We start from the raw sequence: 25,058 nt of genomic DNA, 5'->3' as shown, positions 1-25,058 counted from the left end.
CATAAGTGCTTTCAATCCCTGAATCTAACTTCATTCTCACTCCATCTTCTAATCATCGCGTGCATTTGCATATTGGTTTAGCCATGCATAATTAAAATTTACTTTCAGGCATAAGCTTGGTCAATAGAAAGATAGGTACTCATCCATCTGTGCTTGAGAAGCATTCTTTTAATAGTACTTAAAACGGTGACCTTGCAGTTGTTAGAGTCACAACTCTCTACAGCGCTGGAGGCACCGAGTATGTTAGATTTTCAGGAGAGGTATCATTAATCACACCTTAGTGTGCTTCACCTTATCTTCTCCCTTCCATTTACTACGTTATCAAGCTCAATATAGAAAGGATCGAAGGATTAAAACTTAGATAGACATTTAAACTAAAATTAACCAAGATTCCTGCATCTCACATTAGTTTTACGATTTGCATTTCATATAAGATAGTTATTCATCCAAGTAGCATTTGTTCATCAATTACTTGGTCCTAAATTTACTAGCAAGATAGTTGACTCCATAAGGCACTAGTACCAATTGTTTAAATCTAATCGAATCCTATAAGTCCTGCTAAATCTAAAACAAGTACTTGGCAGCTTGATTGTGTCTACCGAACTGGTTGGTTCCCAACTAGTTCTCCTCCATTCCATTTTCGTAAGGTCTACCCCCCTTAGCCTGTTGTTGGGAGATAGCTTCAACAGAGAGATTGGGGATCAGGGTGACAGCCCCTGATCCAAGTCGTTGTCGCGGTGCGTAGACATTCTGTGCAACAACATTGTTTGGCGTCGTTGTCAAGGATCAATTTATTGGACTTTGGCTTTACGGCATTCATCTTTCCTCTTCATCTTTCATCTTTCTATCTTCCATTTTAGCCGGCAACACCAACATTGTTTGGTGCCATTGTCGGGTATAGAGTTTTTTCTTTCCTTGGTCCTCACGGCATTTTTCTAATCATCTAATCTTTTCCGCCATTCATTAGCCCATCAAGCGGCACAACATTTTTTGGTGCCATTTCATCTCTTCATATTTTCATCGCCTTGTCTTTTTTCTCTCACTAATCCTTTCATCTTCTCTATCTACGCATTTAGCACCTTGACACTTCGGTTGGTTTCCTATCTGAGTGGTGACTCCACTTATTCATCCATTATTCCTCAGACAAAAAACCCTCCCTGGTATCCATTTGCTTTCTCCCTGACTAACCTTTCGGTTTTTTCCTTTTGGATCTTAGAGCTAGATTCATGTTCAAGTGGCAACTCCACTTCTCTCATTTCTTACAAGAATTTCTGCTAGAAGCTCGCTTCTTGTGGATCTCTTGATTTTCTTGAGCAGGGATCTCTCTCTAGCATCCATTTGATCCCTCATCTTCCCTTTAAGAAAGTCATCATGGATGACTTGTTTGCCCCGTGTCATTTTACTAACTTTCTTCATGATTTTCCAAAAGATGCCATTAATAAATTTCCTTTGTTCACGGGTAATAAAGCAATCACTGCTGCAAAACATCTCTTAAAGTTTGGTCGTTGTATAATAATATATTGTAGGCCTTCACGGTATGATTATGAAGATGTCAAGATGCAGCTCTTTGTCCTTTCCTTGGAAGGTGATGCTAGAAATAGGTTTCATAATTATCCTGATAATTTTTTCACTTCTTTACAAGACATCATTGAGGCTTTCAAACATAGATATGGAGATCAAGGTGGCTCGCCTTGTGCACCTAGTATTATGCAGAAGGATGAAAGTGATCTTACAAAGAACCCAACTATCAACGAAAGATTTCAAGACAATTCTCCATATCAAAATGTGCCATATTGCAAGCATTATGAATGTTCTCATGATGAATCCAAATCCATGATAGCGGAAAAGCAGGAACAAGTTGTCCAATCAGTGTCAACAATGAAAGGGAAAATGATAAGCATCTTATTAAAGAACTAAAGCAATTGGTTAAATACATGCAGTTCGGTCAAACACAACTAGTGAAAAACATGGAACTTAATCAAGAAAAATTGATAGCTAATTACACCAAGGATATGAGAACTTTGTACACCAAGCTAGAAAAATGTGATGAGGAGATAGAAAACATGAAAATTAATCACTCTGATCACATAGGCACTGTAGTAGAAAAGTGTGCTTAGAAGATGGAGGTTATGAGGACCGACATGCAAAATCATCATGAGAAAGAAATGAGTACTATTCAAGTAAATCATAACATAATGCTGAAGGACATTTTAGCTAGTCAGATTTCTCTTCAGAACAGATTGTTAGCCATGGAGGAAAAGCAAGTGTAATTAATAAAAGATATAGAAGCTAGTCAAATATGTCTTCAGAATAAATTATTGACCATGGAGGAAAGCCATGCCAAGGAAATCAATGATATGAAGGTTGAACACTATAACCAAATTGATGTGATCAGAATCGAAAAGACCACTCTTCAGGATAAGCTGCAAATGATGAAAAATGTACAAGTTCTGAGACTTCAGGTTAGTCCAAAGCATGTGAAAATTCCTATGCTCAAGGAACCTCTATTGCAGCAAAGCTGAATTTACTTCTCCTACATGATTTTAATATACATTATCAAGTTATTTTCTTAAAAACACTGAAGTAAATTACTTCTGCAGCCTACACCAATTTAATTTGATTACATGAAACAAGAAACTGAGCAAAGAACAAGATACATAGGACACCATTATTTTTGGACAAAATAGTCCTCGGAAAAACCCAATGCGGGAAAACCGGTGCAGCAGCTCTGAGGGTTTTATATTATTAAGCAGTAGTTCTGAATACAATGTTGGATGCCCTCCTGGCAATCCAATTACAGAGAAAAATATAATGGCAGAAAATTGAGTGAGATTACCTCACTTCACCCGGCAGTTTTCAGCTGATCCGACAGCAGATCTGGCTAACCTCAACTATCTCTACGCTGGCCCTGCGTCATCCTTATAGGCTCTACGTCAGCTTTGCGTTTTCTCTTCTGCCTCATAGAGCTTCTACGTCAACCTTCTCCAACTGTTCTGGCTCCTCCATGGCAAAATTTCGGATTTCTGCGTCAGGGCAACTTCTCCTCTGCGCTAGCTCTCCCTGGTTCAGCGTCAAGCCTGCGTGGGCCCAAACTAGCCCAGCGTCAGTCCCTCTAGGTGTTGCGTTGCCTCCACTAGTGGCTCTTTGCCTCTTTGCCCAGTATTCCCGAACTATCCCTACCCCTCTGCTGCAGAATGATCACTTAGTTCGAATTTCTCAGCTTCCAAGCCCCAAAAATTTCGAACTCTAGATCAATTCGTTCTCTCAGCGTGTGTTTCTAAATGAACCCCAAGCCCCCTTCTTATAATTTTCTCATTGAGACTTCACCGGCTAAGATTTAAAACTTGACTTGATCTGCTTTCTAGAACATTCTCGCCCATATTTTGATTAATACCCATTAATATTTAAATTTTCCTAAGTTTAGACTTAGGAACCCCATTAAAAATATTAATTATTTTAATAAAATACAATCCGGGTGGAATTTCACCAAATGGTTTCTGGGTTCTTTAGAACTCATGTGCCTTGGCCTCTCCACCAATTTTCATGGCTAGAGCACATTCGATGCTACGAAAAAACTAACACTCCCTCTTAGCGAGGAATGTGGTATAGCAACAATGTCCGACTGCATGTTGCTCTGTCTTTGAAGCATCTTCTCTCCGCACTATGTTGCCATCAACGCTATGCTATTGTTGCTACTGTACTGCTGCCCATGACACTGTCACTGCCACTGCTGCATCTGTACTACATCTCCCTCTGCATCTTGCTGCTAACACTGCCATTGCTAGCTCTGCACTGCGTCATTTTCCAATTGTTGCTGCTCAGCAACGGAAAAGCATCCCAAATTTCTGAACTAAATGTGTTCAACATAATACCATGTGAATGTTGGAATCTGACTGCTACTAGTCTCTAACCCTCTGAATCTTCTACGCTGGTGTTGACTTTTGCACTGCTGCCAACCTTGCTCTACACTGATCAGTCTCTAGTCTCAGGCTACTACATTTGTCTCTCTAACCAACCCACTGCATCATCTGACAATAATCCCATCTCGCTACTGCTAAAGCTCAGGCTCCCGTAGCAAGGAATTGACCTAAGAGGTGGGTTCCTCAAGGATCCTCCCACATGTAGTCCTCCTGACTACAGTTCTATATCGCCCCACTTCCCTCCTAGAGATGTGTGGGCACTCATGGCAAACTCATCTTCGACAATTTTGTTGAGCAGCCTTAGGATCATGTTTCTCATCTTTATCATTTTGCTTCAAAGGACACTAGGATGCAACGTGGCCCATCTCACCACATCTAAAACATTTCACCTTAAAAATGTCCTTCTTCCGCTTTTGCTTCTATTGTCCCTTTCATGCTAGAGTTGTGTTCTCCTCCTCCTCCTTGGTCTTCATGCCACTCCCATTGTTGCCATTAAGGTTGACCTTAACCAGATCCTTCCTTAATTCTTCCTGTTGAATCCCATGAAGGTAGTCTTTCCCTGCCCAATATACTTTGGATGAAGACTTGCCATTCATTCGAGACTCCATTCAAGGCCGTCCTTACCATCGCGGTAGACTGAGGAGTAGACCCCACTGCAGCAAGCTAGTCTTTGTTATCCTGAAGACATTGAAGATAGGAGTTAACCCCTTCTCCCTTTTGCATCAATGTCAGCTGCAACTTTTTTTCTATGTACATCTTCCACAATTCAGAAGAACCTTCATACAGTGAAGACAAAGCTTCCCACATTTCTTGGGTTGTATCTTTGCCCTACAAGTGTGAGACCACATGATCTCGAACTCCATCAAGTATGAACCTCTTCGCCTTTCCTTGCTCGGCGTTGTACTTCTTCTGATCATTGTCCGCAAGAACAACCACAACACTCTTGACGTAAGCTTCGCAATCGTACTCCTCTAGAACAACTAAGATTTTGGTCTTCCATATGACATAGTTGGAAGCTCCTTCCAACCTGTCCTGATCTCTAAGCCCATGTGATGCCATCTCACCCAAACTATCGAATTGACTCCTCTAGTCATTGCGCAGCACTGGTCTGTTGCCCGACAAGTGAAAAAATTTGAACTTTTGGCGAGAAAAGTCCTCTGAGGAGAAAATTTCCCTTCTATGTGTCTTTGTTCTTTTCCAACGGATTTCTGCCCCAGCAAAAACTGCGCCCTTCAAGCACTGCGTTGAGGCTCTGCATCACTCCCTCTACCTCTGCAAGCTCACGAACCGAAAATCGTACCTCTCTGTTGACTCTCTCAAAGAGAGATTTCCTCAGAATCTCTGCTTTCCCGGCAAGGACTACACAATCCCTTCAAGGATTCGAATTGCTGCCAAATGCAGCTATTGGCCTCTCTGCTCAACGCTGGATCTATTCTTCCTGTTTCAAAATCAATGCTCTAATACCATGTGAAAATTCCTATTCGCAAGGAACCCCTGCTGCAGCAAAGATGAATTTACTTCTACTTGACTTTAATATACATTATCAAGTTATTTTCTGAAAAAATACTGAATTAAATTACTTCTACAACCTACACCAATTTAATTTGATTACATGAAACAAGAAACTGAGCAAAGAACAAGATACATAGGACACCGTTATTTTTGGACAAAACAACCCCTGGAAAAACCCAATGCGAGAAAACCGGTGCAACAGCTCTGAGGATTTTATATTATTAAGAAATAGTTCTAAATACAATGCTAGATGCCCTCTCGGCAATCCAGTTACAAAGAAAAATATAATGGCGGAAAATTGAGTGAGATTACCTCACTTCACCCGACAGTTTCTGGCTGATCCGGCAGCAGAACTGGCTAACCCCGACTATCTCTGCGCTGGCACCTGTGTCAGCCTTACCGGCTTTGCATTTGTTGTCTCTTCTGCCTCCTAGAGCTTCTTCGTCAACCTTCCTCGACTGTTCCGGTAGCTCCCTGGAAAAATTTTGGATTTCTACGTGAGGGCAACTTCTCCTCAGCGTTGGCTCTCCCTGGTTCAGCGCCAAGCTAGCATGGGCCCAGACTGGCCCAGCACCAGTCCCTCTAGGTGTTATGTTGTCTCCACTAATGGCTTTTCACCTCTCTGCCTAGTATTCCTAAACTATCCCTGCTTAGTTCGAATTTCTCAGCTTCGAAGCCCCAGAAATTTCGAACTCTAGATCAATTCGTTCTCTCGGTGTCTGTTTCTAAATGAACCCCAAGCCTCCTTATACTTTTCTTGTTGAGACTTCAACGGCCGAGATTAAGTATCTAATCAACCGCTAAGATTAAAAACTTGACTTGATCCGCTTTCTAGAACATTCTCACCCATATTTTGATTAATACCCATTAATATTTTAATTTTCCTAAGTTTAGACTTAGGAACACCATTAAAAATATTAATTATTTTAATAAAATACAATCCAGGTGGAATTTCACCAAACGGTTTCTAGGTTCTTTAGAACTCATGTGCCTTAGCCTCTCCACCAATTTTCAAGGCTAGAGCACATCTGATGCTACCAAAAAACTAACAAAGCACAAAGGGTTTATCACGACTCACAGATCTCCCGGTCGACCAAAGCATTTCTCGTCTCATCGAAAGGAGGTCACTTTTCCCATTAAGGACAAGTCGACTTTGGTTACAAAGGAAGACAGAGCTTATGTATCACCATTAACAAAGTATACTCAGAATAAGATTGGGCATACTTCAGATTCTTCAGATCTTTCATCCAAACATCTTCAAAATCAAGAAAGGAAATCTATAGTGATCTCATTGTTGACATCACAACCCACCTAGAAGAAGAACAAAAAGGAGAAAAGCAAAAAGAGGTGATTTGATGCATTTGATGGTCGAGAGCAGCTCGATTTTCGGATAAGACAAAGTCCTATGATATGCATAATCGAGCATGGCACATTCGAAAAACAACCTACAAATTTTCCAAAAAGCAGGCAAATGCTTAGTGTGCACTATATTGAACACATCTGATGCCACAGGGCATCCTTCATAATTTATCTCTAACCCTACACTCTGTTATTTCATCATTTCATTTTCTAGTTAGATTAAATTTACATTTCATGTTAACAGAATAGTTAATGGTACAAGAGCTTTTATTTCATGTGCTTAATGCTATAAGATGATATTTGGATGGACACTACTTATGTAATTTTGTGTGTTGCTTGGGTGCAGATTCTGGATTCTCCCATTCTTTCGATGAAGCAACGTGTCCCCAAGTAGAACCAGATGTTGACCACTCTGTGTCAACGACCCCATAGTAGTACACCCCTTTTTTCGCAAAAGGGATCTATCAGGTTCGAGTGTTCGAATCATTCAGATTTCATCATCAATCGACATTTTTGTAAAGATTTCAAACCCATATTGCATATGTATAATGTAAATAATCCTAGATGACCACGTCTGTATGTAACAACCTAGGTAAACCTATTGTTTGGGTGACGATTTCCATTCTAGAAGGTTTTTTGTCTCACTGATTCATCTATGTCTCTAGACACAAATGATCGGCAAATTTTTTCCCTCCACCCTCACCCCAAAGCTACGATGGATTTTGTCTTAAAGATCTTAGGCGAGTCCTAGTGTTTTATATCGAGTCAGTGGAAAAGTGATTTGGGAATAATCCTAGCTAATTGGCTAGATTATTTTATTACAAGTCACTTGATCTACTGGATTATATTTTGTCGCATAAATGGGTATTTTTGGGGGGTCTATAACGAACGGATTTTCTCACTTCATGTATTAAAATGAAGAATCTTGATGTAAAAAATATTTAGTCCATGGTCCCTTATAATTACACACCATGGCTAAATATTAGAGGGTTGGAAAAATTATTAATCCCCTTATAAATCAATTAATTAAATTTTCTGGCAAAATTAAATTAAAATCCTAATCCATAAATTTAATTAATTTTTTGTCCTAGGTAAAATTAAATTCTCCAAAGGTAAAATTCGTGAGTTTTAAAGAAATTATTTTTTGGAGGACCCTAGCCAAAGGAATATAGAAAAAATCAAGAAATTTTCGACCCTTAGGCCTTGGTGGTTAAGTCAAAGTCAATTTTTTTAGAAATTAATTCAAAATAATTAATTTTGAGTTAATTAAAAATCAATTAAATGAAAATTTTGATTTTTCCTCAAAAAATAAATAATTTCGACGGTGATGACTAAAGGTTAGTTAAACCTTTATGAATGGTCGAGATTAATTTGACAGAGATCAAGCCAACTAGCCATTGAAGAATTTATCTATAAATTAGAGTTCAATGTCAGTCTATTTTTAATCCGATCTTTGGATCGTGTACTAAGCTCTCAAGCTCTCTTGTATATTTTCTGGAATAAATGCAAAAGTCTTTGGGGTTTCAACTTGCGGTGTCGTTCCTCTTCATGAATTTATGGTAACATTCTTTTAATTTCCGCTTAATATTATGTGAAAACTATCAATCAATAGCTCTCTTAGAATAATCTGAATACAGGTATCTTATTCAGTTCGTTGGGATCTAGGGTAACATTTTTAATTTTGATTTAGCAGATATCTCTATTTCTTCATATTTTTATTGTTATTCTATTTCTCTACTTGATTTGATGGTCGATCTAGTGTCTACAAAAGATCTCTCAAGTTTTCATTCAGCATTTGGGGACAGTCCTCAGTTGGACCAGCGAACTCTCAACACATATTTTTTTAATAGCCGACCTCATATAAGCTTCGAGATTTATCTAACGATTAATTTTTTCTGCAGGGTGTTTTTGGGCTAGTACATCTCTAGAAAAACCAAAATTTATCTTTTAAATATTTTGTGGAAAATTTGATATATCAAGGGGAAAAGTGGATATTTGACCGACCTTGATTGTATTCTTGTTCTCTCATTTCACTTGGAAGGTTAGTCTTTGAGTTTGGTCCTAGTGGGACCTCCTCTAAGGCCTTAGGTCTTTGGGAACGGCACTAATGGGGAGGATCTTATTGAAAAAACGTGTCCAAGATATTCCATACTTGCCACTTTCCATTTTTCCCATTATTCCATCTCCATTCCTCACGTTGGTGGTCATTGGTCATGGGGATGGGCACCCTTTCATCCTCATCCTTGAGTTTGGCCTTTGGAAAAGTTTGTTAGGTCCCTATAATACTAGTGATTCCCCCATTACTATTATCATTGTATCCCTTATTGTTATTGTTGTGCCCCTATTGTCCCCGTATTGTTATTATTGTACCCCATAGAATCTCACTATTGTTATTTTTGTGTCTTTATATTATTATTGTTAGGTCGGCTTGGTTATATTGTGTCCCCTTAGACTCCTATATATAGAAAGGAGGTTTTGTCATTTGAATCATTCAAGAATTGTTCATTTGTGTAATGTAAAGGAGGTTGCCCCCTCGAAGAGGCTAAATTCTAAGGCGTTGATCTATCTTTTTATCTTTTCGTGAGCCGGTTTCCTAACATTTGGTATCAGAGCTTTGGATTCTAGGGTTTCGCTGCTCCAAATAGGTCATCGTGGCATTTTCGCTATAATTTTTTTTCTATGACGTTTCAAAAGCGAAAAAAAAACCCATTTGAGATGAAATCGCGCTGAACCTCGGGTCTGAATTTCAGAGCTTGTCTCGCTATATTTACGGAGATATGATCCAAGGAAGTTAGGGTTTTTGCAAGCTCCAGAATTTAAGCTAAAACAAGTCATCGTGGGATTTTCGCTAAAACAAAAACCCACTTGAGAAGAAATCGGTCTGAACCTCGGCTCTGAATTTCAGATCCTGTCTCACTATATTTTCGAAGATATAGTCTAAGGAAGTTAGGGTTTTTGCAGACCCCCGAATTACATTCCAAACAGGTCACCGTGGGAAAATCATCATAACTATCTCTCTGAGCATCAGATTGAAATTTCGTAAGAAGTTACAGAAAGAGGACGGACTGTAGTTTCTTGTATATATTTTTCAGATCCAAAGGTCAAAACAATGACACATGGCACTTCTTACAAGTTCACTGTTTTGAAAAGGTATATAATCAGGTCATCTTGGGAGATTGTGCATAAATCTTTCTTAGAGAATCCAATTTCGATCAGACTAGTGGCATTGGAAAGAGGACACAGAGAGCTACGGCAGGTCACGATTTCAGAACTGGAAGAACTGAAATTGCAGAAATACAACAGCTTCAATATCAGGCTCCTACAAAGTGAAAAAAAGGTGTAGCTTTTTTTTTTTCAATTTTTGCATAAGCTTGGTTTGAAAAATTAGTTTGAAGGAATTCAAAGCAGTTTTGCGAAAATCGCGATATCATCGCGATAAAATCGAAAAATCGTGATTTTTTGAGTTTGGCGATATTATCGCCCGATTTTTACGCTAATTTTTTTTTTGAAAAATCGCGGGAGAAAAAAAAAATTTATTATTATTATTATTATTTTTATTTTTTCTCCGACGATTTTTTGATGACGAGAAGGAAGTGACACAACCTACCCAAGCTACGCCTGTCACCAGTAGAGAACGTGGTCTACCTCCTGTAGCTCCTAGTTCTTCAGTTTCTAGAGCACAACAGAGTCCACTGCCAACTCTACCGACATCTACATCTAGAGGGGTAGAGGAAATCAGTAGTATTAGACTTTAGTTATTTGGTTTATTTCATTGTATATGACATTATGACTCATGATATGAGATACATTATTATATTTTTTGTTGATATTTTGAGGTTGAGTTGGGACTCAGGAGTCAGGACTTACTATTCAGGACATAATTCACTGTAATGTGTGATGTAGCGCTAGAAATGATATTACACATCTTATATATTAGTTCTTTTATCATATTTATGTGTCATGGTATTTATTTTATGTTGTAGATGCTTTAGATATTAAAAAAAAATGAAAAAAAATGAATATTTTTGTATGTTACGATTTCTCCCCGATTTTTATTGATTTTTTCCCAATTTTTACCGATTTTTTCCCCTCACTGATAATATCCCGATAACGATTACTACAACATTGATTCAAAGAGCATAGTGAAGCATTATTATCGGTAATTGATGCCCCGAGGAAAGAAAATGGAAACACCTAGTAAGCAACCTGAAAGCTCTAGCATGACTCATGAAGAAGAGCAAGAAATGCAACATGATATATCAAAATTACAAGACCAAGTACAACAAATTTCACTCGCACAAAAAGTAACAGAAGCTAGGATGGATGAATTAAAGAAAGACGTAGAAGCTAAGATGGATGGTTTAAAGAAAGGCGTGGAAGCTAAGATGGATGGTTTAAATAAAGGCGTAGAAGCTAAGATGAATGGCGTGGAAGCTAAGATGGACAGCGTGGGAACTAAGACAAACGATTTGAACACAGATTTGAAGACAGACATGGAAGATTTGAAGACAGATTTGACAAAGTTTCTACAAGAAATGCTTACTAATGGCGAAAGGGTAGTAAAGAAAACTCATGATGAGAACAAAATAAATGTTAATCATGATTTCATAGACTCTAACATTGGATCGAAGAACCACCATGTTTTAAAGATCGATATGAGGAAGTTTGATGGCAAGGATCCCGAAACATGGATACTACAGATAGAGCAATTATTTGATCTCCATAATGTGCAAAACACACAAAAGGTATGCATTGCAACTTTATATTTGGAACCAAATCAGTTTGTATGGTATCGATGGCTTTGCTCTCGTAAACAAATTGTCACTTGGGCTATTTTTATGGATGAAATGATAGCTAAGGGTAAAAGATATTCCAGAGGAGAATAGGATTGATATGTTCAAAGGGACTTTAAAAGATAACATCCAACATGAGGTTCGCCTTTGGGAACCAAATTAATTGGAGAAGACATTTAAGTTGGCAAGAAAAATGGAAAGCATAATTATGGCAACAAGGAAGCCTACCATTCACAATCATAAAGATGGAAGTGTTGTTGCTCCTAGCCATCCACAACCTACAAGGTTGACACCACAACAATTGGAAGAAAAAAGAGCAAAAGGGCTTTGTTACAGTTGTGATAGAAAATACACTAAAGGTCATAAGTGTGCCGAGAGGAAATTATTTTACATAGATTGTGAAGAGGAGGTAGAAAAGGAACAAGAAACATCAAAAGAAGAGGATATACACCAGGAACAAACCCTAGAAAAAGAAGAAATGAATCCGACCATATCTTGTAATGCATTGGCTGGAATTACCACTCCTCAAGCTATCAAGATAGAAGGGCATATCAAGAAGAAAAAGGTAATAGTGTTGATTGATTCGGGAAGTACCCATAATTTTATTCATTAAGATAGTCAAAGAATTGAATTGCTTCCTATATCCAGCACCAGAGTGTCAAGTGATGGTTGCAAGTGGAGGAACCATAAATTGCTCAGGAAAGTGCCATAATATCAAGCTATCCATGCGATAATATATATTGAATAGCCCAATGCTTTCCATTCCAATGGGTGGTGTTGATGTTATACGAGGAGTCCAATGGCTACAATCCTTGGGTACAATAGCTTTTAATTTTCAAGAACTTTTCATGAAATTCTCTTCAGAAGGAAAGGAAATTGAATTAAGGGGTATCGCAGGGAAACCGGGAAAGATAATCAGCTCTAATGGAATGACAAAGCTTTTAAAGAAAGAACAACGAGACAATTATGTTCACTAGAGGTTCCCGCATTGAAATCATCCATTTCTCCAGATCTCCAAAAAGTCTTGGACAATCATTTCAAGGTATTTGAGACTCCAAAAGGCCTCCCACCTATTCGTGATCATGATCATGCTATCAATTTGATTCCAAGAAGTGTTCCTCCAAACATCAGGCCTTACAGATATCTCTATGTCCAAAAGAGTGAAATTGAACGTATGGTTGCAGAAATGCTAGAGGCTAGTATAATTCAACTTAGTCAAAGTTCTTTCTCTGCTCCAGTAGTATTAGTTCACAAGAAGGATGGATCATGGCGCATGTGTCCAGATTATAGGGAGCTCAACAAGCTCATTATTAAAGATAAATTTCCCATTCCTGTCATTGATGAATTATTGGATGAATTGCGTGGATCAATTTACTTCACCAAGTTAGATCTTCGTTCAGGATATCATCAAATCAGAGTGAAGACTGAAGACATTCCAAAAACAGCATTTAGAACTCATGAGGGTCATTATGAATTTTTGGTCATGCCTTTTGGCCTTACTAATGCACCATCTACATTTCAAGATTTGATGAGTTCCATTTTCAAACCCTTAGAAAATTTGTGTTAGTGTTTTTTGATGACATACTAATCTGTAGCAAGTCATGGAAGGATCAAGTCCAACATGTTGACATGGTGCTCAAACTATTGGAGCAGAAACAATTATATGCAAAAATATCCAAATGTTTCTTAGGAGTACAAGAGGTGGAATATCTGGGTCATATTGTATCTCATGAAGGTGTTAAGGTAGACCCTAGCAAAATTAAAACCATTAAAGAATGGAAAAATCCCCGCATCCAAAAGCATCTACGAGGATTTCTCGGGTTGATAGGGTATTATCGCAAGTTTGTTAAGAATTATGGAAGAATAGCAGCACCTCTAACAACATTATTGAAGAAAGATGCATTCTCATGGACTCGAGAAGCAACGAAGGCCTTTGAACATCTTAAAGAGGCAATGTGCCAAGCACAAGTCTTAGCTACATCGGACTTCACAAAAACCTTTATTGTGGAATGTGATGCCTCAGGAAATGGAATTGGTGTTGTTTAAATGCAAGAACAAAGACCCATTGCTTTTGAAAGTCGTCCAATCAAAGGAAAGTATTTACACAAAGCTATTTATGAGATGGAAATGCTAGCAATGCCACATGCACTTAAGAAATGGCGACCCTACCTAATGGGAAGACACTTCAAGGTCAAAACAGATCATGATAGTCTTAAATACTTTTTGGAACAAAGATTATCTTCAAAAGAGCAACAAAAATGGGTCACAAAGATGTTGGGCTATGACTTTGAAATCATCTACTAAAAAGGGAAGCAAAATGTTGTGGCAGATGCACTCTCAAGAAAGGATGAGGATGTGGAAGCATTTCTTTGTGCCATTTCTATTATCCAACCAAATAGGATAAACGAAGCAAAGGATGAATCGAAGAATGATGAGGAAGTGTGGGCATTCATTCAAAAGATACAACAAGATCTCAGTACATCTGATATATTTAGCTGGAAAAATGATTCGTTATGGTACAAGGATTGGTTATACCTATGTAAGAATTCCCAACTCAAACAAAAGATTCTTAGGGAATTGCACACCTCTCCCTTAGGAGGGCACTTAGGATTTCTAAAAACCTACCACAGGGTTAAGAAGGATTCTTTTGGGATGGCCTTAAATCGGATATTCAAAAGTTTGTGGCCGAATGTTTGGTTTGCCAACAAAATAAAGTTGAAACAATTAAGACCCCAGGACTATTACAACCCTTATCCATTCCAAGCCAACGTTGGGAGGAGGTTTTAATGGATTTTATCACAGGTTTACCCAAATCCGAAGGAAAGAGTGTTATCATGGTGGTAGTTGACAAACGTACCAAGTATGCACACTTTTGTGCATTATCTCATCCATTTAAAGCGAGTACAATTTCTACTGCATTTATGGAAACAATTCAAAACCTACATGGAAACCTAAAAACTATTGTAAGCGACGGAGATCCCATTTTCACTGGAAATTTTTGAACAGAATTATTTTCTTGTCTTGGGACTCAGTTAGCTCATAGCTCATCTTATCATCCTCAATTTGATGGGCGAACTGAGATAGTAAACAAATGTTTGGAAGGATATCTTTGTTGCTTTGTATCTGATAAACAGACACAATGGGTCAAATGGTTGCCTCTGGCTGAATGGTGGTATAACACTTCCTTCCATACTACAACAAAAATGACCCCATTTATGGCACTTTATGGATATCATCCACCATCCATCACATCATATTTAAGAGAAAATTCTAAGGTTCAAGCAATGGAAGATCACATCGAGCATCAGCAACAAGTTCTCCAACTCTTAAAGGATAACCTTACCTTGGCGCAGAATAGAATGAAACAGCAGGCAGATCAACATCGCAGCGAAAGAAGTTTTGATGTAGGTGATTGGGTATTCCTACGACTACAACCATATAAACAAATGTCCCTCAAGCAAGCTAAGAAGGATAATAAATTATCACCAAAGTATTATGGTCCGTACAAGGTGTTGCAAAAGATAGGTACTATGGCATACAAATTGGAACTTCTTGCAGCTTCCCGAGTGCACCCAATTTTCCATGTTTCATGCTTAAAGAAGGTTATAGGTGACAAGATTCCAGTTCAAACAATATTGCCAGAACTTGATGAGGAAGGAAAAATCATATTGGAACCTGAAGTAGTCAAAGAAACAAGAACTCGACAGCTACGAAATCGATCAATTTCAGAGTATCTCATCAAGTGGAAGAACTTACCTGTTGAAGATTCCACATGGGAGGATGAGAATTTTATACAGAAGCACCCAGAACTACTCAAGCGTTGAGGACAACACTTTTTTGAAGGAGAGGGGCATGTTAGGTCCCTATAATACTAGTGATTCCCCCATTACTATTGTCATTGTATCCCTTATTGTTATTTTTGTGCCCCTATTGTCCCCATATTGTTATTATTGTGCCCCATAGAATCCCACTATTGTTATTTTTGTGCCTGTATATAAAAAGGAGTTTTTTTCATTTGAATCATCCAAGAATTGTTCATTTGTGTAATGTAAAGGAGGTTGCCCCCTCAAAGAGGCTGAATTCTAAGGCATTGATCTATCTTTTTATCTTTTTGTGAGCTGGTTTCCTAACAAAGTTTGCCTTACAGGTTGATGCAACTAAAGAAAGGATAAAATCATAAGAAAGTTGGAATGAAAGAAAAAAGATAAAATGCAAATGATGGATAGGACATTTGATTAGCACATGGGAAAAAGCCTAGCATGAGCTCTACCCCCCTCATTAGCCATCACCCAGTTCCTCAAGCACATGATGATTCATCTATTAAAAGCAACTCTTATATTGCCCCAACCCTAATGAGCAATAAACCAGTGAAACAGGAATCGGGAAAAAATCGGCAAAATCGCGAGTTTTAATCGACGCGGCGGCTAAACGATCCGATCCAAAACGTCCCGAGTCAACTCGCGTTGACCGATTTTGAATCGTGGTCAACGCGAGTTTGACTCGCGATTCTGAAAAAAATCGCCGGTTCTGCGTTTTTTTGGCGAGTCCCGCCAGTTTTATTTTTTCTCGGGTTTCGGAATGGCGGGTAAATCGGATTTCGGGTTTCACAGTTCGCTATCGGGGCCGAGGTATTTCGGGTTTCACAGTTCGCTATCGACGCCTTGTATTTCGGGTTTGCTATCGACTCAGAGATTCAGTCTTCGACGCCGCCGGAGATTACGTGAGTTTCACAGTTCACTATCGAGTATCGACGCAGAGATTCGACCGATCGCTGAACGGTGAACCTGCGTGAGCCCGAACCTGCGTGGTTGATGAACGGTGAACCTGCGTGAACCTGTGAGTGATTTCAATCTATAGAGGACCTGCTTTTTACATCGCATGTATGTGATAAGTTACACAGGATATATATTTCGTGATTGATATTCTTTAGTCGAGGAGGAAAGTACTGTATTCATTGTTAATTTTATTATTATGGTTAAATTCACCAGAAACAGTAACCATTTGTGACTGTGCAGTAGCACTTGGGTGCACGCATCTACAAGGGGTGTGGACCTGAGTTCATCTTTTGCACACCCTCACCAAGGTGCTGGAGGAAACACCCGTGAATTATTGCGCATGATATTCCCCTCTATATCCATGGATTCTGGATAGAATAGGAGCTGTTGACCCCTGTAACAGATGCCCCCCGAGACTTTTTGGGGACCCACTTTACATCTGTTGGCAGGATATGAGGTACACCAGTTCTCTGTTAATAACCCTTCTCTGCCAAGTTCATCTCGATTCTCATTAGTAACTTCTTCAGATGCTCCTACTATACAATCTCTACTTGCACCAATCCCATTTCTGCATAGTGACAGAGGAATCTTGTTTCCATGCTGAACATGAAGCACAATTTTCCACGATGTGACTATTTGACCTCCCACCCCAAATCCAGTAACCATTATGTTATATTTAATGTAGTTATCTAATGGCATAGCTGCTAATAAGATTGCATGAATGCATTCTAGTTTTGGTTTACACTGTACAGTGTACACAAAGGAACCGGAAGTTGAATACTGCAAGCCATCTCATGCTGGATTGCCATTTCTTTTTCAGCATTGACCATTCTAACCATAACACAGTCAAGAGTCTGGAGTCTGTTATGTGGGTACTATTTACTTTTAATAAAGGCTGAGACATAGTTCCTGCTGTATTTCAGATTTCTTACTGCAGAGCTGCCATACAGGTCTAGCTGAGGCCAAACTTTCATGGAACACACATATACAGTGGAAGCCTGAAGGAGATATTCCAATTTCCTACAGATTGGAGTACAGTACTAGCCCTGTCATCTTGTGTTATGATTTGTTGAAAGAGATATTCCAACTTTACAGACTGGCTAGGCTATTTTAAATTTTTGGATGATTTTTAAATTTGATTTTTTCTTGTCTTTCACAGGAGCCACAAATTAAATAGAAGCCGGACTCCAAATCTTAACAGAAGCCACAAATTAAACACAAGTTCAAAGCAACAACAATGCCGAGAGAGAAGGACTTTGCTTGGGCTTATTGTGACAAGATTCCTGGAAAAGCCTTGCTCCTTTGTAAATTTTGCAAAAAGGAATGCAGTGGAGGCATTTATAGATTCAAGTTCCACCTTGCAAAAATACCTGGCCATGATATAGGTATTTGCACCAAGGTTGACGAGAATGTCCAATACCAAGCAGCCTTGGCCCTTGAAATGTTAGAGCAGCATAATGCCAAGAAAGCAAAGCAAACCGCTGAAATAGGAAATGTTGGAGTTGATACTTTTTCTGTCACTAGCCCCATGTCACCTCAATCTGTTGAATCCTCAATGCCGTTCCCCTCTTTTCCACACATGCCTCCAAGGCCAAGTCAAACTCAAAGCCATGCTAGTCCTTCAACTCCTTCCTTGAACACTGGAGGTGGAAACATAAACGCCTTTTTTGCTCCCCGCACAAAACCCGGTTCCCAACCTACCTTGGATGGCACTGGTTGGAAAAAAAATGTCCATAGTCAGGCAAGGAAGGCCATTGCTAACTTTTGGTACTATTCTGACATACCTTTCCACTGTGCCAGAAGTCCTTATTGGCAAGCTATGATTGATGCAATTGCTGTTGCAGGTCCAGGGTTCAAAGCCCCTACATCAGAGAGCCTTAGGACAGATATGTTGTTAGAGAGTGTTGAAGATGTCATGCTTGTGCTAGCTGAGTTTCGTTCATCATGGGTAGAAACAGGGTGCACCATCATGAGTGATGGATGGACAGATCAGAGGAATAGAACTTTAATAAATTTCCTTGTATCTTGTCCCGTAGGCACAATGTTTCTCAAGTCAGTGGATGCTTCAGATAAGGTTAAGACTGCCCAACTTATCTGTGAAATGATGGAAGAAGTTGTTCAAGAAGTGGGAGAAGAAAATGTTGTACAAATTGTCACCGATAATGCAGCGAATTATATGGCTGCTGGTAGACTTTTTGAGATGAGGCACCCCACTATTTTTTGGACCTCTTGTGCTGCCCATTGCATAGATTTAATGCTTGAGGACATTAGTAAGCTTCATTGGATACATGAGGTTGTGGAGAAGGCAAAATCCATAACCAAATACCTATACAACCACACTATTGTCCTAAAAACTATGAGAATATACACTGAAGGTAAAGAAATTGTTCGACCTGCAGTGACTAGATTTGCAACAAATTTCATATCTTTGCAATCTGTGGTTGAGCAAAAGATAAATCTGAAGAGGATGTTCTTGGGACCTGAGTGGATGGGATCTAAACATTCCAAGACCCCTGAAGGCATCGAAATTGCTGCACTTGTGTTTAATGATGGCTTCTGGAAAGATGCTGAAGAGATTATTGCTGTGACGGAGTCCCTTGTTAGAGTTCTCAGGTACTTTTAGTCTTTTAACTTTTTCATTTTTTAAATTTCATTTCAAGCTTCTTTTTATTTACAATGTTTCATATTTCTTTAAATTTGAATGCTTGAACTTTCAGGATGGTTGATGGTGACAAACCCGCTATGGGTTACATTTATGAGGCGATGGATCTCGCAAAGGAGGCCATCAAAAGAAGATATGGGGATGATGAGACAAAGTATATGCCCCTTTGGGACATTATAGATGCACGTTGGGATAGGCAATTGCATTCCCCCTTACATGCTGCTGGGTACTTCTTAAACCCACAATATTTTTATGATAAGAGCAAATTTAATGAGGATGGGGAGGTTGGCAGAGGACTTATGACATGCTTGGAAAGGTGCTTCCCTGATCCAGAACAACAAAATCGTGTCTTTTCCCAACTACAAGATTACAGGACACCATCTAAATTGTTTGCCTATACCAGTGCTATAAGACAAAGGTCAAAGATGTTGCCAGGTACCCAGCTTGAAGGCTTCATCAATTCATTAAATTTGTTTAAACTTTATTTTGTATGTTAAATGTTTTACTAAATTTTCTTTTCTTTTTAAGTTTTTACTATTTACTAATTTGGTACTTCTAGTCTTCTACTCACAAACCCTTACCACTTGTTAGGTCTTTGGTGGCAAAACTTTGGTAGTAATACGCCAGATTTGAAGAGATTTGCCATTCGAATCTTAAACCAAGCATGCAGTGCTTCAGGTTGTGAACGCAACTGGAGCATGTTTGAGAAAATACATTCTAAGAAGCGCAACCGATTGACACAAAAGCGCTTGAATGACCTTGTATTTGTCCATTACAATCTACGACTTCGCAACAAACAAATACAAGGTGAGATTCGAGAGCTTGAATTTGAAGGTTTCATAATCTAGTTCGTACTTTAAAAGTTTAAAGTTCAAACTTCAAAGTGAAATTTTAATTCACATTTCAATGTCTCATGATAATGACAGGTATTGATCATTCACCAATTGACCTTGAAGAGTTAGATTTGCAAGCTACAAATGCGGCAGAATGGGTTCAATTAGATGAGCCTCCTCTTTTCAGCCTTCATGACTTGGAGAACTTTGAGAGTCAAGCAAGTGAAGGAGCGGGAGGAATTGCTTCTAGTTCTCACTCTTAAGAGTCTTAGACTCTTAGTTGCTGATTTTTTTCTGATTAGTATGCAGTTTTTAACTTTTTTGTAAACTTTTAGAAGCATATGCTTCTAAGGACTCAAGACTCAGTGCTTTGGATCATGTGTGGACTCATAACATATATGAGATACTTATTTATTCATGATATTTTGGACATCTATTGATATTATGCATTGTTTGGACATACCTTTACCCAATATTAATGAAAAATGGTTTTTTAAATTCAATATATGTGTATATTTTTATTTAATGAATTTGCCGATTTTTTCCCGATTTTTTCCCGATCCGATTAAAACTTTCGCTCTTTTGCCTCGCCGATTTATTGCCGATTCCGTGTCTGGTAACATTGCAATAAACTAACTCAACTTCAAGGGGTATTAAATGTAAAATCTCAAAAGGAAAGCTTGGGCACTTGAGCTATGCACCAAATCAAAGCAAATCATAAAGAAGTAACAGGTGCACCACGAGAGTGGAGAAAACAGGCCGAGGAAAGGGGTGAAAGGTAACTCATGCCTACATGATTGCTCCCTCCTTATATCTATACGCTCAAGATGTTGGAACTTATTAGTTGGTCACATGGCTATGCCACTTTGCCCTGAAGTCTTTCGCACTTCGCTGCCACCATTCTCACACACACCTATAAATTGATGGGCTAACTTGGAACATGTTACTTTGCCTTAGGGGTTGGCAACAACTAATAGGGTTATCCATCTAACTATCCCTAAAATAAGGATGTAACATGTTTACAAGACTTGATCTAGCTAGACATCTAAAGATGAGCTTTGTGTGAAGTATTATTGTGACCCTAACATTAGGTATTGTCCACAATGATGCATTTATGGTTATTGTTCCAACTTATTGGTAAATTCACTTGATTTTGGGTAAGGTTTTGTCAAGTGTTATTGTCATAGCAACAAAGGCCTTTGGAGGCATGATTATCACTCCATTCAACAACATACCAAAGGATGTTTTACACATTCCACAAAGCATATGGGATTTTGTTGTTGTATTCTTCTCCACTCACAGCAGAGCATTAGGCTACTTGATGATTCCACATAGTACTTGACACTCTGGCGTACCCCCAGATGTTGAAACGTTGACCCCATGAAACTTGGTGTTGGAGATATTAATGATGTGTAGAGTGGACCCACGACAACACTAAGTTGGCCTTGACATTATTTGATGGAACTTACTTGTTCCAAAGCCTAGATGGTTGTGGTTATCCTTGTGATCAGAAGGGAGGGCTTGCACATCACTCCTTAGCGCCAATGCTTGAGTAGAATAGTGCCACGTCACTCCTCTTGCCCTTTAGAGGGTTCCTGAATTATATAGTGCGAAAGGTCTTCTAGCTTCATGTCTTAGCTAGGAAGATATTGTTTTGCCTCTTTAGAAGCTTGCATGCAACATGCAAGGCATGCATGAGGGTATGTGACACGCACGGCATGCATGAGGGTTGCATGAGACATGCATGACATGCAAGCTATTTATAACTTCTTTCTTATGTTTAGGAAAAGAAGGCCTGATAAAAAGTAAGCTACTTAATTTCAGTGACATATCCTTAATAACTCAATGATTTAACCTCACCTAGCAATCTAGGCCTTAATGAAGTTATAAATTGAGCCTTAGGGAAGAGGCTAAGATACATAGTCATTGTAGAGCACTTGAGCAAGAGATTTGTCAAGTGAGAAGACTCGACTTGGCAAAGGAGATTTAGGAGGATGCTGAGGAGCTTTCGAGAGGAAATCTAGAGGTCGAATTGGAGGAAGACGGAGGCCAAGCAACAAGGAATAAAGCCACAACTCACAAGTGTGAGTGAGGAAGCGCACAAACAGTTCACATATGCGACAAGACAATGACATGTTGAATAATGTAACTAGGTTTGATCTTCATAAAATTATAATGTAATAAATTTGTCACAAGAAATTTTATTATTAATAAAATGACTTATTAAAGCATGGGTTTCATGCTTGGGTCATCATTTTTAGGTCAAAGCCTCCATTGTAGGCTTCTAGGTTTTATATTGAGTCAATAGGATCATTGTCATTTTTATTAGATCCTTCTTGAGCTTTTGTATCATGTAAAAAGAATTATTTTAAGTCAAATAGGTTATTTGACACCTCCACACCAAGTCAGCGCTATCCCTATGAAGTCGGCCTACATTAGGACAATTCGACCCACATAAAGGCTATATATAGAGAGGCAATTCGATCCCTTTCTCACATTCACTCAACAAGTTCGATATACAAGCAGGAGGCAGAAAAAGTGCAAAATAATCAGAGAAGGACGAAGCTTGTTGGGAAGGATCTAAATCTAAGTGTTGGGCTATCTATCTCTCACACGTGTGAAATTACTACGCATTTACTGGGGCTGAAATTCTAAAATCTATTGCAGGTCGAAGTCTCTTAGGGGGTCGAAATTTTGTTGCTAGAAGGTCGAAGTTGTCGCTGGGAAGCTGTCACTTGGGAGAAGGAAGGGCTGACTTGGTTATTGGAGGAAGCCTGTGTCTAGGTCAAACGAGTCTTGGGTCGTCTCATTTTGTTCTTGAAACAACTAAAGGAAGAGTTTTGATTGGGTTTTCCCCTTATAGGGGTGTTTCCCTGGTTGTGTGCCTAAATCTTGTGTCTCTTGTTCTTATGATCTTCATACACATATAATTTGCTAATTTCTTGATGAGACATAACCAAATAAACGAATAAAAGTAGCCAACATAATTCATAAGTAATTATCAAGAAGAGGAATCAAAACCCTAATTCCTACAAGTATTGATTTCTCAACATGGTTTCAGAGCTAAGGCAAAGAAGGTTGGAGATCACTTTGTTGGCTTGGAAGAAAAGGTTAATCCCTCTATGACAAGTTCCTTGAAGATGGGATTCAATATCATAAGAATTGCAAGAAGCTAGATTGGAAGGATCATCTACAAATACACATGCTTGCCCCTTGGCAACGACTTGGTGAGAATAACTGCAACTTGTTCATCAGTGGATATATAGTAAAGCCTCACTACTCCTCTTTGAACTCAATCCCTGATGAAGTGGTACTTGATCTCTATGTGCTTTGACGAGTCATGAAATACTGGATTCTCCGTGAGTTTAATACAACCCTGATTATCACAGTATATTGTAGTTGGTCTTAGCCTCTGACCAAATAGGCCACAAATCATCTTGGAAATCCAAATAGCTTCACAAATGACCTGACTACCTGCAATATACTTAGCTTTCGCTGAGCTCAGTGTCACTGATCTCTACTTCCTGCTGAACAACAACACCACTGTCGAACCAAACATGCAACAACATCTGGAAGTACACTTCCAATCACTAACACTGTCTATCCAATCTGAGCCTGTACACCCTGTCAACCTCACTCCATCTTCACGGATATAGTCTAGGCAGTCCACTATGCCCTATAGGTACCTCAACACATGTTTTATCTCCATCATAAACTGACTCCATTAGGGGAGTTTTGAGGTCTAAAATGGGCCTCCTAAGGAAATTATAAAATAATAGTGGAAATAATAAAATAATATTAGATTACATCATCAACTTTTAGAGGGAAAAAAAGAAAAAAATATTTTTTCAACTTATCTCCCTATGGCTTTACTCAAATTTCGAGCGGAAACACTCCTTGGATGCAGAATTTGATTCCTCATTTGAGTACCCATGTTGCATACTTTCGATGGACCCTGCAATCACGTTCTTCATGTATTTCTCATTTTTCGTGTAGCAGGGTCCATCGAAAGTATGCAACATGGGTACTCCTTGGATGAGGAATTAAATTTTGCATCGAACGAGTACTCCCACTCAAAATTTGAGTAAAACATTAGGGAGATAAGTTGAAAAAGCAGTTTTATTATTTTATTATTTTTTAATCTTTTTACTTTTCTACTCCAAAAATGTTGAACCATCCCCCATGGTTGACATCATGATCTTGAATCCTATTGGTTCTTATAAAGTTTATTTTGGTTGTACATTTTTCTTAGGAGGCCCATTTTAGACCTCAAAATTTCCCCAATGAATGTATTGACTGGGAAACAAATATTTGGTCTAGTGTTGACCAGATACATCAATGAACTGATCAACTGATGATACAAAGTGGAGTTCACCAACTCAGACTCTTAAGCATGCAGCTTGTTCCAACTGGTGATCATCGGAGTAGCCATAAGCCTGCAATCCTCCATACAAAATCTCCTCAGTATGTCCCTTGCATATATGCCCTGGCCCACGAAGATATGCCCATCCTCTTGCCAAACCTCCAACCCCAAAAAGTAATGCATTAGTCCCATATCGATCATGTCAAACTTTGAAGCAAGGTCCCTCTTGCAGTGTTGGAGGAGTCTCTCCTCTCCTATAATAAACGAGTCATCCACATATAGAACTAAAATGAGTGGATTGTCACTAACCATGATGAAATATAGGTCCATATCTGCATCACTCTTCTAGAAACCCATCTGTAGCGACTTCAAGCAAGTAGGCATCTATCCTCTCATACCATGCTCTCGATGTCTGCTTTAGTCCATATAAGGCTTTCTTAAGCCTACACACATGAGACTCTCACCCATGCACCTAAAGAAGTTCAAACTGTGGATTCTCCGATCACTGATTCAAAAGCTATGTGGTTGCTCAATGTACACCTCTTCCTGTATAACCCCAATTGAGAAAGGCGGTCTTCCCATCCATATGGTGAATCCTCCAACTCATCTCAACTGTTATAGATATCACTGCTCTAATAGAGGTATAACAAGCAACTGATGCGAAGGTCTCCTCATAGTTAACTCCCTCTACCTGTGACAACCACCACGCCACAAAATGAGCTTTGAATTTCTCCACACTACCATTTGCATGTTTGATTTTGAAGATCCACCTGGAAGTCACCACTAACTTGCCCTCAGGTGTCGACACTCTCTCCCACACATCATTCTTCATAATGGAGGC

At 38.9% G+C, this 25,058-nt stretch overlaps 2 protein-coding genes across 5 annotated transcripts in view; one reads left to right on the top strand and one right to left on the bottom strand.

Moving 5' to 3' along the window:
- LOC149235555 (uncharacterized) overlaps positions 1 to 25,058 on the bottom strand; it is a 311,771-nt gene that overhangs the window by 14,988 nt on the left and 271,725 nt on the right. The window lies entirely within an intron of this gene.
- The window catches only part of LOC149235556 (uncharacterized), a 66,891-nt gene continuing 60,548 nt past the window's right edge, over positions 18,716 to 25,058 (top strand). The window contains exons 1-4 of the mRNA XM_089460990.1: positions 18,716 to 18,972; positions 19,077 to 19,513; positions 19,613 to 19,828; positions 19,948 to 20,072. Of these exons, the coding sequence (XP_089317116.1) occupies positions 18,716 to 18,972; positions 19,077 to 19,513; positions 19,613 to 19,828; positions 19,948 to 20,072 (1,035 nt within the window). The remainder of the gene's footprint in view (positions 18,973 to 19,076; positions 19,514 to 19,612; positions 19,829 to 19,947; positions 20,073 to 25,058) is intronic.

The sequence above is a fragment of the Pinus tabuliformis genome, chromosome 8, assembly GCF_031772625.1.
Source record: "Pinus tabuliformis cultivar Carrire ecotype Pingquan chromosome 8, CPIR1, whole genome shotgun sequence".
NCBI lineage: Eukaryota > Viridiplantae > Streptophyta > Pinopsida > Pinales > Pinaceae > Pinus > Pinus tabuliformis.
This window is presented reverse-complemented; position numbering and strand designations above follow the sequence as displayed.